At 36.6% G+C, this 16194-nt stretch overlaps 1 protein-coding gene across 12 annotated transcripts in view; it reads right to left on the bottom strand.

Moving 5' to 3' along the window:
• CLCN3 (chloride voltage-gated channel 3) overlaps positions 1-16194 on the bottom strand; it is a 91213-nt gene that overhangs the window by 17005 nt on the left and 58014 nt on the right. For 7 of the 12 annotated variants that reach the window (XM_008273874.4, XM_008273897.4, XM_070067762.1 and 4 more), the window contains 7 exons: positions 14978-15077; positions 13484-13671; positions 11040-11162; positions 9767-9973; positions 4878-4958; positions 3612-4157; positions 899-1085 (listed from right to left, as the gene is read on the bottom strand). In XM_008273874.4, coding sequence (XP_008272096.1) covers positions 899-1085; positions 3612-4157; positions 4878-4958; positions 9767-9973; positions 11040-11162; positions 13484-13671; positions 14978-15077 — 1432 coding nt within the window. Of the gene's footprint in view, positions 1-898; positions 1086-3611; positions 4158-4877; positions 4959-9766; positions 9974-11039; positions 11163-13483; positions 14344-14977; positions 15078-16194 lie in introns of all 12 variants that reach the window. The other 5 variants (XM_070067771.1, XM_070067765.1, XM_070067774.1 and 2 more) reach the window with 1 other exon arrangement.

Genomic DNA, 16194 nt, shown 5'->3' with positions numbered 1-16194 from the left:
AAAATAAGCACCACTGGTCAAGGAAGGACAAGATCCTCACTACCACATGTTATAGAAGTTCCACACTATAAGGTTGAACTCAAAATTGTAAACAGAACCTAGTGAAAGGTATTATCATCAAAAACTATTACTCCTCCCTTTGATCAATACTAATATTTACAGAATCACGTATCTTCTTTGTTTATAACACAGAAGATTATTAAAACAATATTCTGGGGCCGGCGCCGCAGCTCAATAGGCTAATCCTCTGCCTGCGGCGCCAGCACACAGGGTTCTAGTCCTGGTTGGGGCACTGGATTCTGTCCCGGTTGCTCCTCTTCCAGTCCAGCTCTATGCTGGACTCTCTCTGCTGGAGTGCAGTGGAGGATGGCCCAAGTCCTTGGGCCCTGCACCAGCATGGGAGACCAGGAGAAGCACCTGGCTCCTGGCTTCAGATTGGTTCAGCGCGATGGCTGTAGCGGCCATTTGGGGGAGGTGAACCAACAGAAGGAAGACCTTTCTCTGTCTCTCTCTCTCTCATTGTCTAACTCTGCCTGTCGAATAAAGAAAAAAAAGCTACTTTCATGAACCATGCTGGTATAGGTAAGCCATGAGTGTTGGCAACGACAAAATCAACAATCTCCTTGTGATTCAAATTCAGCATATGTTATACTAAGATGGTTTCTCTTGTAAGGCATCAAGTGATATTGCAAATATGTTAATTACTATCAAACTTTTGTATTAACAAATGTTCTGAGATAGATAAAATAAAAACTGCTACTATATAATGCCATAGTAGTGCTACTATTTTATTTCTATTAAAACAGTCCCTCCACCTGTCCCATACACTTCTCCCATCAACCCATCCATGAGTGTAGATCAGCAAACATTCATACACAAGCAAACACAATCACATTACCTAAGCATGCAGCAGCGCCAACCATGGCATAAAGGCCAGGTGTAATACAGTCAGCCCCGACCTCACACCACTCCTTAAATATAAACCAGTCATGGTGATAGTACGCAAGTTGTTCCACTGCAATCCCCACTATCCTCCCGGCAATCGCTCCAATAGCCATACTGGGGATGAACAAGCCTGACGGAACCTACAACAACAACAGAACGCTGAATGAGGCAGAGATCTTCTACTTCCGTACTTGAAACCTACATCCTATGAATTTATTTCTGACACTTTTGAGTCATTTCACATTTTATTCATATAAAAATTCTAATACAAATAAAACTGTAACAAAATATTATTATAACAATACCTTAGCAATACCATAAATTCAGTTACAAAGTAACATCATATTCTGTAGATCAAAGAGAAAATAACTCAAGGGTTATTTATTTTTTGGCTCATGGGTTCCCTAATTGCAGTCTCTAACAAAATTTTCATTAGTCCATGGTGAAACAAGAAAAATAAACAAAAAGGGACAATATAAAGTATTTTTCATAAACCTATACAACTCAATTTGAAGTACTATACTTTATTCCATTATTATGTCCTTCTTACATATATACAAATGATGGTGATATTAGGTATTATTCCACTTAAGTGCTACAAGGCAGGCAATCTTCAGTATCCACCCAGTATTTTGATTATATATATACATATATAAAATCAATTAAAAAGAGAAAAATATTTGAATAAATTTAACAAGGAAAACAGGAATAGCAAACACATTCATTAAGATCATTTAAGAGTTCTGTACGACTAACAACTCTAAACTGTTCTGGATATGCAAACAAGTCCAGCACAGAATGACGGTGTGTGGGAGCATGTCAAGATCATTAGAGATACACAACAGAAAGGATCAAAGAATGTGCTGAATTCTCCTGCCAGTTATGATCCTTTAGCCAGACTTGAATGTAACACAGAACTTAACAAATGCCTATCAATTGCCTCCAGCTTCCTGTGGTTCAACTAATGATGAGGAAGCTGGGATTTACAGAAAACTGATTTTGTGTAGGAAAAAATGCTTTAACATCTCCCTTAATTTTATTTACTAAAAAGAATAAAAAGTTAAACTTCAAGACTTCTCTATTATTTATCTCACAGTGGACTAAACACACAGTACAACAGAAAACCAACCTCCAAAAACTAAAACCACTCCAATCACATTGAAATAAAGTTGTTATTCTACATAGATTTATACCTGTGAAAGCACACTGCCACTAGAAAATACTATTACATGTACAGAGGTGTAATAATTTAAATTATAAGGATAAACTGACATATGCTTCTGCATATGTTATGTGCTATGACAGTACTAGAAGAAAATTATATTTACTGATATATAATCAATGAATGTTATTCTTACTTTGGTAAGTTCAACGGAAGCTATGTCTGAGGGCAGAAGGTCCAGATGGCTTACATTCTTGATGGAAAAAGGCACGGGATTCACAGGACTCGCAATGTAATTCTGAGTCTACAGTGTCCTCACAAGCTACAATAAGCTAACATCCTAAAGCGATATGACAGGTTTTCCAAAGATACCCATATCCTGGTTTCTAAAACTTGTGAATCTGTTATGCTACACAGCAAGGAGGAATTAAGTTTGAAGATAGAATTAAGGTTGCTAACCAGTTGATATTAAAACAGGAGATCATTCTAGATTATCTGGGTGGCCCTAAAGTAACCACAAGAGTTTTTAAATGAGGAAGAGAGCTTTAGAAGTGTTAGTGTCAGAGTTATGAGATGAGAGATGACTAGGCATTCCTGGCTCTGACGGAAGAAGGAGGTCATCAAGCAAGAAATGTGGGAAGTCTCTAAACGATGATAAAGACAAATAAACAGACTCTCTCCTACAGCCTCATGAGCATCTTTATCTATCCTTTTCAGACTTCTGATCTCCAGAACTGTTAAGGTAACACATTTGTGTGATTTCTAAACACTAAGTTTGTGGTAATTTATTACAGCAGCAATAGTGAACTAGTACATGCAACTGATACATATCATGTATACATACAACTAATATATGATTATGAATTTGCTGATGCTCCCTTCTCCTGAACCAAACTGGACCACTGTGATTATCTCAATGAATAGACTTGAAAGGGAAGTCATGTGATAGGATTTCTCGGGCCAGGCTCGAAACAGCCATCTGGGACACTTGCTTTTAGGGTGCTGAGTTACCATGTAAGAAATACAAGTATCCTGAGAACATCATGCTGGAAAAACCAGAGACACAGAGAGACAAAATGACAATCTATGAGCTCAAATGTTCCAGCTCCAGTTGTGTGAATCTTCTCAGCCCAGGCACTAGACACAGGAATGAAGAGAGCTTTGAGATAACCAGGCCCTAACCATGTCTGATGATGAGCAATTACAAGCAAAAAACACCCAGTTGACTGACCCCTTCCCAAACTGTTAACCCAGTATCAAGAACAAATTAAATAGTTATCTTAAGCTGCTGAATTCTGGATTAATTCATTACACAACAACAAGTAACATCTTCAACAGTATATCCTAAGGAATTTTTTTCATTACTTAAAATTAGACTCCAAGATAAGTATCCTTTCAGCCTACATTCAGAAAACAACCTTTAGATAAAAACTGCACCTCTCATTTTACATTAAGTTTTGAATGTACCAAGATTACTTAAATATCACCTCATACCAGCACTTACCTTAATACCAAAAGTGAACACCGTCATTATGATCTTAAATATGAGTGCTAAGCACAACTGCCATATAGCTGAATACACGCCAATGCCTGCTGGACGATCAGGAATATCATCAACAATTTTACTGGCATTCATGTCATTTCTGTAGTCACAAAGAGAAGAGGACTCCAGAGGCCCACAGTCTGTAAAAAGCTCTTTAATCAGTTCACTGGTGTTGAGTCTAGTGTATGGATTAGGGAAGGCAATCACAGCTGTAATGGCTGCAACAATAATGACTTCAAGAACAGGATACTTTCCAAATTTGGTGGATTTGCGTCGACGACACCAGGCAATATTTGCCCTAATGAAAAAGGCTCCCCAAAGCCCTCCAAATACCCCTAGGAGAATAAAAGGAAACAGTTCAAAAAGGTACCATGGTGTATGATACTCCACATAAAAAAGGACCAGACGACTGTTACCAAACGGATTGATGGATCTCAAAACAAATGCAGCCACTAAAGCAGCAAAAAATGATCTCCATAAAGTTTTGAGAGGAAAATAATAGCTAACCTACAAAAAAAAGGGGGGGGGGGGGAAGAAAAATCAATGCTATAATTTTTTAAGATTATAACTTGACCAGCAAATATCTCTAAATTACAGATAGCAGACTTTATATAATGAAAAGATATTAATATTTTAATATATTTACCTATCACATTATTACAAATTCACAATATCTAGTGATCATTAAAAAGTAAATTTAAAAATAGTCCTAGCTATATTTTTGTGTAAATATTTTAAAAAAGGAAGAAGTCTTCACATCAATGAAAACTCAAAACCAAATTATTCTACTGAAGCAACTAAAATGATTTCCTTAAATGTCAATAATGGTATCAGAAATAACCATACTCATAAAAAGTTTACAAGACAATTTAGAATTAAAATATAAAAAAATAAAATCACAGGCTATTATTTTAGCCAATACATGTAGACTGTTTTAAAAGTATTCTCTTAAATAAGTTCAAAACCTCTTAAATATGTCACAATGTAAAGTTAAATTTTAAAGAACTACTAATATTTACACATGAATAATAGATTTAAATTTTTTTCTCCAGGTAAAAAATACATGTAGCAGTTTTTTATATAAAAATTAGTGAAAAATTTTATATAAAATTTGAAAAGACTAACAAAAAGTATGAACCTATTAAATTAGCTATAAAACTGAAACATGTGCCAAAATATATTTGTAATAATTATGTATAGTTTTAACTGCTGTAACTTTTGACCTACCTCCTCCAGACTAAAAAGAACTCCTCCAATCGGGGCACCAAAAGCTACAGAAACACCTGCAGCAGAGGCAGCTGATAGCACCTAGAAAGAGGATGTGGCTTATTTCATATTTTCTTGTAAAGTCAGGTATATAAAATAAATATCCTTAATATTGTTTGAATTTTCCAAATGTCTCTTCTAAATTTAACTTACATGTCTCCCTCCTCCCCAAGCAAAGGGCAAATATTCATTTCTTTTAAAAATATTTTTACTCTTCTGCTTTCAACTGAAAGGTCATTCATACACTCACTATTCAGTCAAAAGACATTTGAGCCAGGCATACTAATGTGAACAGAATGTAAAGAAAGGGAGGCTCCTAGAGCACAAGCAGCTTTCAAGATGTTATGTTTATCTGGACAAGAGCAGAGAGTATTAACTGAGATTTGGGGGACAATTTTGTTTACTTATTTAAATAGGATATCATTTCTTCAGATTTTAGAGCATACTCCTTCACCATTAATAATTACTCTATTCCAAATACTAGAAAGATTTTCAGAGAATTAAAACCTATTCAAACTTTGTATTTTCACTACCCTAAACCCTCTGAAAATATGCTGTTGTCAATATACAGAGTCTCATTCTAGAAATACAAATCACAGCTCTTCAAGTGAGCTTCATCAACCAGAATCCCTAAAGTAAAATTAAAAGAAAAATCAACCACACACTCTTCTGTTCTCTAACTCCATAGTCTATCCCTCAACCACTGCCAGCAGTCTAGCATCAACCACAAATATAATTTCACTGGGCACTTATTTCTAACTATTTTTCTAGAGTCTTTAATCCTTTCAATACTTTAAACCAGGCAAACATCTGAGGCTACCTAAAGCATTTTCTCAAATAGCAAATGTTTGTATTTCTTGAAGAGAAATTAGAAATAATAAAAATTAAGTTGTAAACGATTAAGACCATGAACTACATAGTCAGGCTACTGGGTTGCAAATTCTGGTTCTGCCACTTACTAGTTATATGGCTTACACTATGTACCTCAGCTTCCTCTTCTCTAAAATGGAGATATGTTATCACCAAGTTCATAAAGATTGAGTAAATGCACATAAAGTGCTTAGAACAGTACTTGGCATTCAGTAAGCACTATATAAAATTTAGTAAGTCACAAAGTAACTGGTATTTGTTTTAATTAAACTGTACCTGACTACAGAAATAAGGATTCTGCTTGTTTGGGGGGAGGAAAGGAAACAACTTTAACTTCCATTTTTTTCTAATAATAGGATTGCATACAACACATTTATTTAAAGTTCTAAGTCTACATGTTGATACAACAGAATTTTATAATCAAGCTAATATTATGTATCCACAACTCACACACAATTGAATCCGTTCCAAACGTTAACTAAGAAGCACTTACTTTAAATACGTCAAAGAAGTAGGCACTGGAAGCAAGCTAAAATATGGGGCCTTAATGCTTTCAACTAACAAATGAAATCTTGCATTTATATACTACAGTCAAAGAATAACAATGCCATAACATTAACTAATGACCACACAGTGTGCACATTACAAAGTAGGTGGATTAAGTTAATTTCTGTAACATTTTCTAATAAACTACATTTTTAACTTACAATTTATCCATAGTGTTTCAACAGAAAGAAAAGAATTGAACTGGGAAAGTAAATACTATAGCTCTATCTTGGCCAATAACTTGCTGTGCTCTAGTATGATACTTTTAGGTTTTATTTATAACTTACAAAAAAATACACCCACACAGCTGTAGTAGTTTTATACAGTAAAGAACTTTATACAGTAAAGAGCAGATTTTGAAGTCAGAGAAAAATGAGTTTTAATATATATGCTGCAACTAACCACCTCTGAGATCTTTTGGTGAGTCATTTTAAGCCCTGATTTCCTATTCTATAAATGAGAATAATAATATCTTGTTATCAGATTATGAAATTAAATTTCTACATGCATGTAAAGTACCTGCCACAGTACCATGTACACAGTCAGTAGTCAATAATGAAGGCTATTTTTGTTTCACAGTAACATATTGGAATCACAATTGTTCAGAAATGGAACTGTGAGGTTCTGAAGTGTTCAGCATAAAATAAAAAAAAAATATTTATTTGTTTTAAAAGAGTTATAAGGTGGGAAGGGAGAGATCCTCTTGCATCTGCTGGTTCACGCCCCTAATGTTCACAACAGCCAGGACTGAATCAGGCCAAAGCCACGAACCAGGAGCTTCATCCAGTCTCCCATCTGGGTGCCTGGGTCCAAACACCTGGGCCATCCTCTGCTGCTTTTTCCAAGCACATTAGCAGGGAACTGGATCAAAACAGGAACAACTAGGACACTAACTGGCATCCAAATGAGATGCTGGCACTGCAGGTGGTGGCTTTACCCATTATGCCAAAATGCCAGCCCCAGGATTGGGCTCCTGAAGTCTAGAACTAATTTGGAAAACTTTAGGAGCTCATTTTCTTCTAGAAAACCCAGAACAATCAAAAAACATCAAGGAAAGCCTATAAAAATATATGTAAAGTTTAAATATCTCCTAGAAGATCTCAGCCTAGTCTGAGGAAACAACAGCAGGGGGCCAGTGTGGGGGCATAGCGCATAAAGCCCCACCCACAATGCCAGCATCCCATATGGATGCGAATTAGTGTCCTGGTTGCTCCTGTTCTGATCCAGCTTCCTGCTAATGTGCCCAGGAAACAGAGGAAAATGGGCCAAGTGCTTGGACTCCTGCATCCATGTGGGAGACCTAGAAGAAGCTCCTGGCTCATGACTTCAGCCTGGCCCAGCTCTGGCTGTTGTGGCCATTTGGGGAGTGAACCAGTGGATGCAAGAGCTCTCTCTCTCTCTGTGTCTCTTCCTCTCTCTTTGTAACTTTGACTTCCAAATAAATAAATAAATAAATATTTTAAAAAAGAACAGTAAAGAAAACTGCCTTAAACAGCTGAATAAAGAGGATTTCCTGCATCCTTCTTTTAATGTGAACTGCTGATTTAAACTTCAGGAGTTCTTAAATGTCCTTAGAACGTCCCCCTGGTGCTGGACAGCTTTCTACATATCACACACCACTTCCACTGGCATTAGATACTACCTTCAGAAGCAAAACACAGCAATTAAGATTTCCCAACTGTGAAGATAGAATACTGTTGATAAGTAAAAGCAAAAACACTATGCTTGGAAAACATGTCAGAAAAGAAAAAGTACATAAGGCTATGTGAAAACAAATGGAAAGATCTTTGCAACATTCAACTGAAACCCAATGGGTACTAAGTAAACCATGCAAAGCTTCTCTAAAATATACGGGCAATACACTGAAGGAACTGCATCTCCAGAGAAAGACACATCAACGGGGACTCAGGAGAGGCCTTCCATCCCCAATTTAAAAAATCCTGATGAAACTCAATGGCTCTAGAGAATCCCCACCCCAAACATCAATGATTCCAACATGAACTTGACACCACAGAATCCAGCTACCCTTGGATAAATAGAATGCTCTTTGAGACTCCTCAGCCACACATTTTCATCAACATGAGTGATTCCGGCATGTATTTGATAGCACAGGATTAAGTCAAATACACAATGCAGAGGCAGGGTCAAGAATGCACTGCATTCACCCACCAACAGCAGGAAGAGCTAGAGAATTTGTTTTAGCCAGATCATGAGCTCAGAGAAAAATCTCCTGTAGGAACTAGTTTGAAACTCATTCTACTGAGATCAGCAATAAACGCATAATTTGGAAACAGATGATTCTGAGGAAGCAGCAGCAGCAATCACTAATGCAACCAAGCCAGATCCTTCCCATCAAGACTTCGCTGAGACTGTCTGCCAACTCTTTTTCATTTTGGCCTGTGCTTTCAGATTTTCAAAGCTCCCTTCCTCCTCAGTCCCAATGTCCTACCAACTGGGCATAGGACTCTATCTCTATCTCCAGAGAGAGTCCTACAAGTGATTTCTCCTTGCAAGATTCTTGGGTGGAGAGCTGGCAGCCTCAGCTCACACTTCGCACTCACTCTGAAGCCTATAACATAGATGAAATAATACTAAAACTGCACACTTTTCCTGATAAGGATGAGATATCCAGCTCTTCCTTCCATGCCTACATCAGTATCTCTCACCCACAAGGCCCTATCACGAAGGACAGGGTCCTTTCATAGCACTCTGGCTGATCCAGCTGCAGGTCTATCTCCTGGACAAACCTGGTCAGTATCAGAAATCAAGGTTTTGGAGCCTACAGTCTAAGACATAGCATGGGACTCCAGAAAAACTCCAGTATGAACTTCTCTGATCAAATAACTAATAAATATTAGATCATTTAGAAAAAAGTAAATAAATAATATCATATAGGAGTAATTGAGTAGCTCTGGAAAGGAATTCTAAAAAGATGTTAGAGATTATCCAAAAAAAGAAACACAAACTAATGTCAAATGAAATTTTTAATCTGAATACAGCATTTACCCAAAAAGTACAGAGTAAAATACAATGTTGACATGAGGAAATTATTTAAAAAAATTTTTAAAGTTTCTTTGAGTTATTTATTTGAAAGACAAAGAGAGATTGATCTTCTGTCTGGTTGCTCACTGCCCAAATGCCCTGGCACTGGAGCAGGCAGCCCAGAACTCAATAAGGGCCCCCACATGGGTAGCAGGGACAAAACCACTTGGGCCATAATCTGATGCTGCCCAGGATCTGAATTAGCAGGAATCTAGAATGGAAGTACGCATCCACACTCAAACCAACCACACATGCCAATATAGGACACAGGCATACTGGGCAGTGGCTTAACTGCTGCATCACAACACTTGCCCCAGAAGTTCTTCACTGACATAAAGTCTACATAACAGATCATTTGTCTGTCAATATGAACAGAAAACACAGACACTTACCTCCCTTTTTTTAGCTTCATTTGTGCTATACTTTGGAAAGAGGTAGGAAAAGATATTTCCACAGCAGCAGGCAACATGGACCAAGGGACCTTCTTTTCCTAAACTCAAACCTGATGCCACAGCCAGAACCAAAGTGATGGTTTTAATCATTAAAGTCCATTTTCCCAAGTAACCTCTGATGATGAATCCACTCAAAATGGTTTTAATCTACAAAAGAAATATTAAGGCAGTTTATAATCTCTTTTAAGAAATAGGATATTCTAACTAATCTAAGTTATTCTCTTGTTTTTCTCATAAAACTATCTTGCAAATTTGTGACAAACTATGAAACAACTCATTTTTCCAAAAAATTTTTATGTTACATATAATAAATCTGTATCAGATTCTAATTCTCATGAATAAAATCTAAATATCAAACCACGTTAAAGTCAATACTTAATTATAAGGGTTATAATATATTTCAGGAACAGTCAAATATGAATTCTTTTGTTATGAAAATAAGCATAACATATTTAGATAATTGTCTGCCTGCTCGGAGTACTGTAATTACATATATCACTTTTCTGTATATCACGAAGGATGAAAGATTAGTAAATACTATACAATATTGATTCTTAGAGATGTCAACTAGTACAGCTTTTAAAATCAATAAAATTTACTTGTAAAAAGAAATGTATTAGGAAAAGAACTAGTAATTTATTTAAGGACAGAAAAACAAAGAAGGCAAAGAAAGGAATTTACATCAAGTTCAATCCTAAGTATAATTTTCTGTTAAATTATAGTTGATGGGAAAACAAAACTCAAAATTTGGTACTACTGACACACTGATATCAAATGCTTTCTCAAAATATACAAAAATATACAATAGCCAAATTCAAGAATCATTAACTAATCAAAAGACAATTATAAAAAAGAAGATGACTATTAAGATCAGGGTTATTAGAGGAAAACATCAAATAATCCATCAAAGAACTTTAGGCCACAGGATATTTTTCCTGGCCTTTGATGTTTAATTAAGGGTTCTAAGAACTTATTTAGACATGTGCTGAATGACTGGAAGAGGAGAGAAAGAAATCAGCCTACACAATAAAAATGATAAATAACTATGGGGAAAAAATTTTGATGATATCAACAATCAGTTTATATTGTTTGAAAATGTGCTTTTGAATATTACAAATGACCCAATTTCCCCAAAAATATTTTTTCATTCAAAGCCCAAAAGATAAGCACTATAACAATTACTGTTCAATGATACTAAAATTACATAGCTTACCTCTGGAATTCCAGAGCCACAGGCATATGGAGCAAATACCTTTACCAGGGAAACTGCAAGAAAGGCAAAACTCAAGGCCCAGAAGATGTACATTATGTAGTTCATGATGTAAGAACCAGGACCCTAAAAAAGCAATAAAGTCAAGGGTTTGAATTTAATAGTGTACCTCTAATGCAACTGCTTGCCAAAAAAGAAAAGCCAGGTAAAGCATGTAGAAGTTTTCCATTTTATTTTTACAAGAAAAATGTGTCCACCTCTGCTTATCCACAAACCACCTTTTGCAAACAGTTGGTGGGGACAAGATTGCACTGGCACTCAAAATTCACTCTGCTGTACTTCTCCTGAATTTCACTAAACTCAATTCAACTAAGACAAGTGAAAAACAGCACACTGTCCATCTTGTCAGCAAATATATTCTTGCTAAGATTACAAAATTTTAAGAATATAATCATATATGACCATGCAACAATATGTATGACATTGTGAGTTCTAGAATATTCTTTTATTACAGAATATCATAGTAGTAAAATAATCATTTAAATACTGTAATACAAAAAAAACCCACAAAATCTCTGAATTTCTTCAAGATACATCCATTTAGAAGGTTTATTTTTAAGCCGGCGCCGCAGCTCACTAGGCTAATCCTCCGCCTAGCGGCGCCGGCACACTGGGTTCTAGTCCCAGTCGCGGCGCCGGATTCTGTCCCGGTTGCCCCTCTCCAGGTCAGCTCTCTGCTGTGGCCAGGGAGTGCAGTGGAGGATGGCCCAAGTGCTTGGGCCCTGCACCCCATGGGAGACCAGGAAAAGCACCTGGCTCCTGGCTCCTGCCATCGGATCAGCGCGGTGCGCCGGCCGCAGCGTGCTGGCCACGGCGGCCATTGGAGGGTGAACCAACGGCAAAGGAAGACCTTTCTCTCTGTCTCTCTCTCTCTCACTGTCCACTCTGCTTGTCCAAAAAAAAAAAAAAAAAGGTTTATTTTTAGGGATAAGAATTTGGCAGAGCAGTTAAGATGCTGCTTGGGACATCCACACCCCATATTAGAGGGTCTGGGTTCAAGTCCTTGCTCCCCTTCTGTCTGTGGCTTCCTGCTATCCCTGAGAGGTAGCCCGTGAAGGCTCATGTGTTTAGGTCCCCACCACCCACATGCGAGACAAAGACTGGTTCCAGGTGTCTGACTTCGGCATGACCCAACCCAAACTTCTGTGGGAGTCAGGAATGAATCAGCAGAAGGCAGGTCTCTGTTTCTCTCCCTTTCAAATTAAAAAAAAAAAAAAAAAAAAAAAAAAAAAAAACCCTACTTTTTAAAAAGATTTGTTTATTTATTTGAAACACAGAATTACAGGGAGGAACAGAGAGGTGGGGATGGGGGGGAGAGGGAGAGAGGGAGAGAGGGATGGAGGGATGGAGAGAGGGAGAGAGGGAGAGAGGGAGAGAGGGATGGAGGGAGAGAGGGAGAGAGAGATTGACTGACTAATTTTCTATCTACTGATTCACTCCCTAAATGGCCTCAACAGCCAGGGCTGGGCCACCAAAGGCAGGGGCTTCATCCAGATCTCCCATATTGGTGCAGGGGCCCAAAGACCTGGGCCATTTTCCACTGCTTTCCCAGAGGCACTAGCAGGGAGCTGGATCAGAAGTAGAGCAGCCAGGACACAAACCAGTGTCCAAATGGGATGCCTGCATCACAGATAGCAGTTTAACTCGCTATATCACAGCACTGGTCACCAAACTTTTTTAAAAACCGCTTATTTATTCATCTTTTTCATAATTCATACTTTCTAATCTTAGCTACATAATGTTAAACGTTTTTAAAAATTGTACTCACATTAACCTTACATAGATCTTATTCTTTTCTACAATTCACAATAAACGTACTTGTATTTGCAATATAACCTAATGGACTTGTATATGACTACATGGTTAACTAATACAAAAAACTAATTGAAATAATACAGATTAAGTATCCCTTATTCAAAATGCTTGGTAATGGAAGTGTTTAAGATTTTTTTTATTTTGAAATATCTGCACGTATATGATGAGATATTTTTAACAAAAAGATATTTGTTAAATTCATTTTTTACATACACCTCATAGACATGGTCTGAAAGTAACTTATACAATATTTGCAGTGTGCCTGTATTTTGACTTCAACCCTTCATATGAGGCCAGGTGTGCAATTTTCCACTTTGGGAGTTAAATCAGCACTCATAAAGGTTTAGATTTTAGAGCATTTCAGATCTTGCATTTTTCACATTAGAGATATTCAACTTGAACTATTTCTTTCCTGCTGCAATGTATCCTCATATTTTCCATTCTATTCTAATTTTTCTTCATTTAATGTAGGTTACATTCATCTAATACGTGATTAATTCTGTAATTAAGTGAGATTGAGACCCTTTGCTATTATCAATTATTAATTCATCTTGAGACAAAGCAAGACTTACTTCTGCTTGGCCTATGATTAATTCTGCCCATGTTTTCCACTGTGGACATTTATCTCTCTCTTCAAATGTTGTTTCATTAGATCCCCAACAACACTGTTCATGGTTGTACCATAACGCACTAAGGCAAATGCCCTCCTTCAAGTCAGTCATCCAATCAGCAGCAATGTCTATTAAACCAGCCAATGCCCCTGTAAAAAAATATTCAGGATAGTAAAAATATTAATAAATCCATTTTTGGGGTGTCAAGAATGATCTAGATTCAAGAGGTAGAGACAGCAGAGGACTTGCTATAAATAAAGGGTCATTTTGAGACTACTACATGAATTACAGATTTTCAAATTGTAATAAAAAATGTTTATTTTTTTAAAACTATAAATAGTTGTTCTGTAAAATAGTTATTTTGAATTAAAACCAGCAATATCATTCAAGTTAACTTATTTTTTTAAAAGGTGCTTCAATGACACTGAAACATCTTTGCAAGGCTACTTGGAAGGAGGTTCACAAATCTGGTTAGGAAGTCAGGAATTTTACTAGTATGTTTTCATCCAAAATTTAAATAACACAATAAAATTTAATGTCCACTAGAAATTGTGAATCACAGTATTCATGAATTACTGTGACAGATTTGCAAGTTTTTCTTAAAACAGAAAACCATATAGACTGAGATTATTTTGCTGGCAGAATATAAACAAATATACAAATTTATGGTCTAATCTGGGCCCTTCTTGTCAGATGAAAAATAAATGGGTCATGTACACAGAAGCCACAAAATTCTCATGCGTGCAACTAGTACTTCCCTCTATTCTTCACAAAATTTTAATATTTCATGTTCTTCTGTACATAGTCTTCCACGATGGAAACTGAAAATGATTACAACAGTCCTTAATATTTGTTTTCGGATCCTAAACAGTTATTTAAGTTCTAAATACAGTAACTTTTTGTGGCCATTCTGTATAGCGTGGCGATTAAAGGAGCAGGCTTGGATTCTAGTTCTGCCATAGCCACTTACTAGCTGTAAATCAGGTTACTTAACTCCTCTTCTGTTTCAATCTCCTCATCTTTACAATGGTTATGACGACAGTATCTATACCATAGGATTGCCATAAAGTTTACATAATATACATGTGAACTTTTTAGAACAGTGCATGACACATACTAAACAGTCTCTAAGTATGTGGTAGTTATTATGATATTAAAATCAAAAGATATTTTCCTGATTATCTGCTCAAAAACCACTCATTTTGATATGGAAGTTGAGCCCATTAATATCAATCAAGTTGCCAAAACTAGATTTGGAAGCCTCCTACCTCCTAGTCTTATATTTAAGAAGATTTTTTTAAAGGAAACAAACAAATGTGTTTTAAAATCCAATAAAAAAAATAATTTTAAAAAGATTTAGCAGTACTTGAAATACAAAGAATTGAGTCAGGGAGGAGAGAACTATTTACAGTTCTTATAACTAAAAAAAAGGATTGCTTTTAAGTTTTTCTTTACCTGATGCCAATCCTGTTAGTGTTACTACTAGCCATCCTGACCACGCATCATACAAGCTTTTTGTCATTTCCCATGCTGATTCTTTCTTTTTGCTGTTGATCTGAAATAAGAAATGTCCATGCTTCATTTTCCAAACTAAGAACAGAAGCCACAATTCTAGAATCTAGTAGTTTGTCTTATTTTCTACACAGAACAGTACTTTCTGACCTAAATAATAAGAAAGGTAATTTGGGGACAAAATACTGGTATACCTGTATAACCAGATGATAAGCATTAACCCAGAGATCTGTGTATTCAGTAAGTACCTTCAGATTTTGGTGCAAGAATTCCACAAATCATAGAAAGTCTGACCTTAGGTTGTTAGGAATTGAAACAAATTCAAACTTTAATTGGCAGATCTATTTTTTTCATTAATGGAAGGCAACATGGTTTGAAATGTCATCTCCTAGTCCTATCAGTTAAGTGGATTACAATTTTCTTTGAAAGGTAAGATCAGTGAATGATAGTAAATTCCTGTAAGTACATTATAGAACAGTCATATGGACAAAGAAACTTCCAAAACTCTTATCCCTGAAAATATGCAGGTGTGGAGAGGTCCAGTCCCACTGGTAGGGTACAAAGGATCTTTAACCACTGTGCAAAGCCAAAGAAAATTGTTCTCCACTGAATACAGATTAAGAAATTTGGGGATTGACAAGGAAGTACTAATTCTGATCCATCTAGATCTCATTCTACTAAGATACAAGAAAGCTAGTCTCACCTCTCTAGACAATGTACTTATTCTAAACCTTTCCATTGTGAGCCCAAATTTCTGTCCTACTAGAATTGTTGCTTTTAAATACCATTTTCCTGGGCTGACATTGTACAGTCAGTTGAGCCAATGCTTGAAATGCTGGCATCTCATCTTGGAGTGCCAGTTCAAGTCCTGGCCATTCAGCTTCCAATCCAGTTTCCTGCTAATGCACCTGGGAATGCAGTGGATGATGGCTCAGATACTTACATCTCTATCTTCCACACTAGAGAGCGCCACACTAGCCCCAGCCATTGTGGCCATTTGGGGAGTGAATCAGCATATGAAAGGTGTGTGTTTGTGTGTGAGTGTGTGTGTGTGTATGTGTGTCTCCCCCACTTCCTGTCATTCTGCCTTTCAAATAAATACATCTTTTTTTTTTTAAGCCATTCAGTACTTTAGTACCTTGGAGCATGGCTTACAGCTT

The sequence above is a fragment of the Oryctolagus cuniculus genome, chromosome 2 (assembly GCF_964237555.1).
Source record: "Oryctolagus cuniculus chromosome 2, mOryCun1.1, whole genome shotgun sequence".
NCBI lineage: Eukaryota > Metazoa > Chordata > Mammalia > Lagomorpha > Leporidae > Oryctolagus > Oryctolagus cuniculus.
Note: the sequence above shows the minus strand (reverse complement) of the source record. Positions and strands in the feature narration are given on the sequence as shown.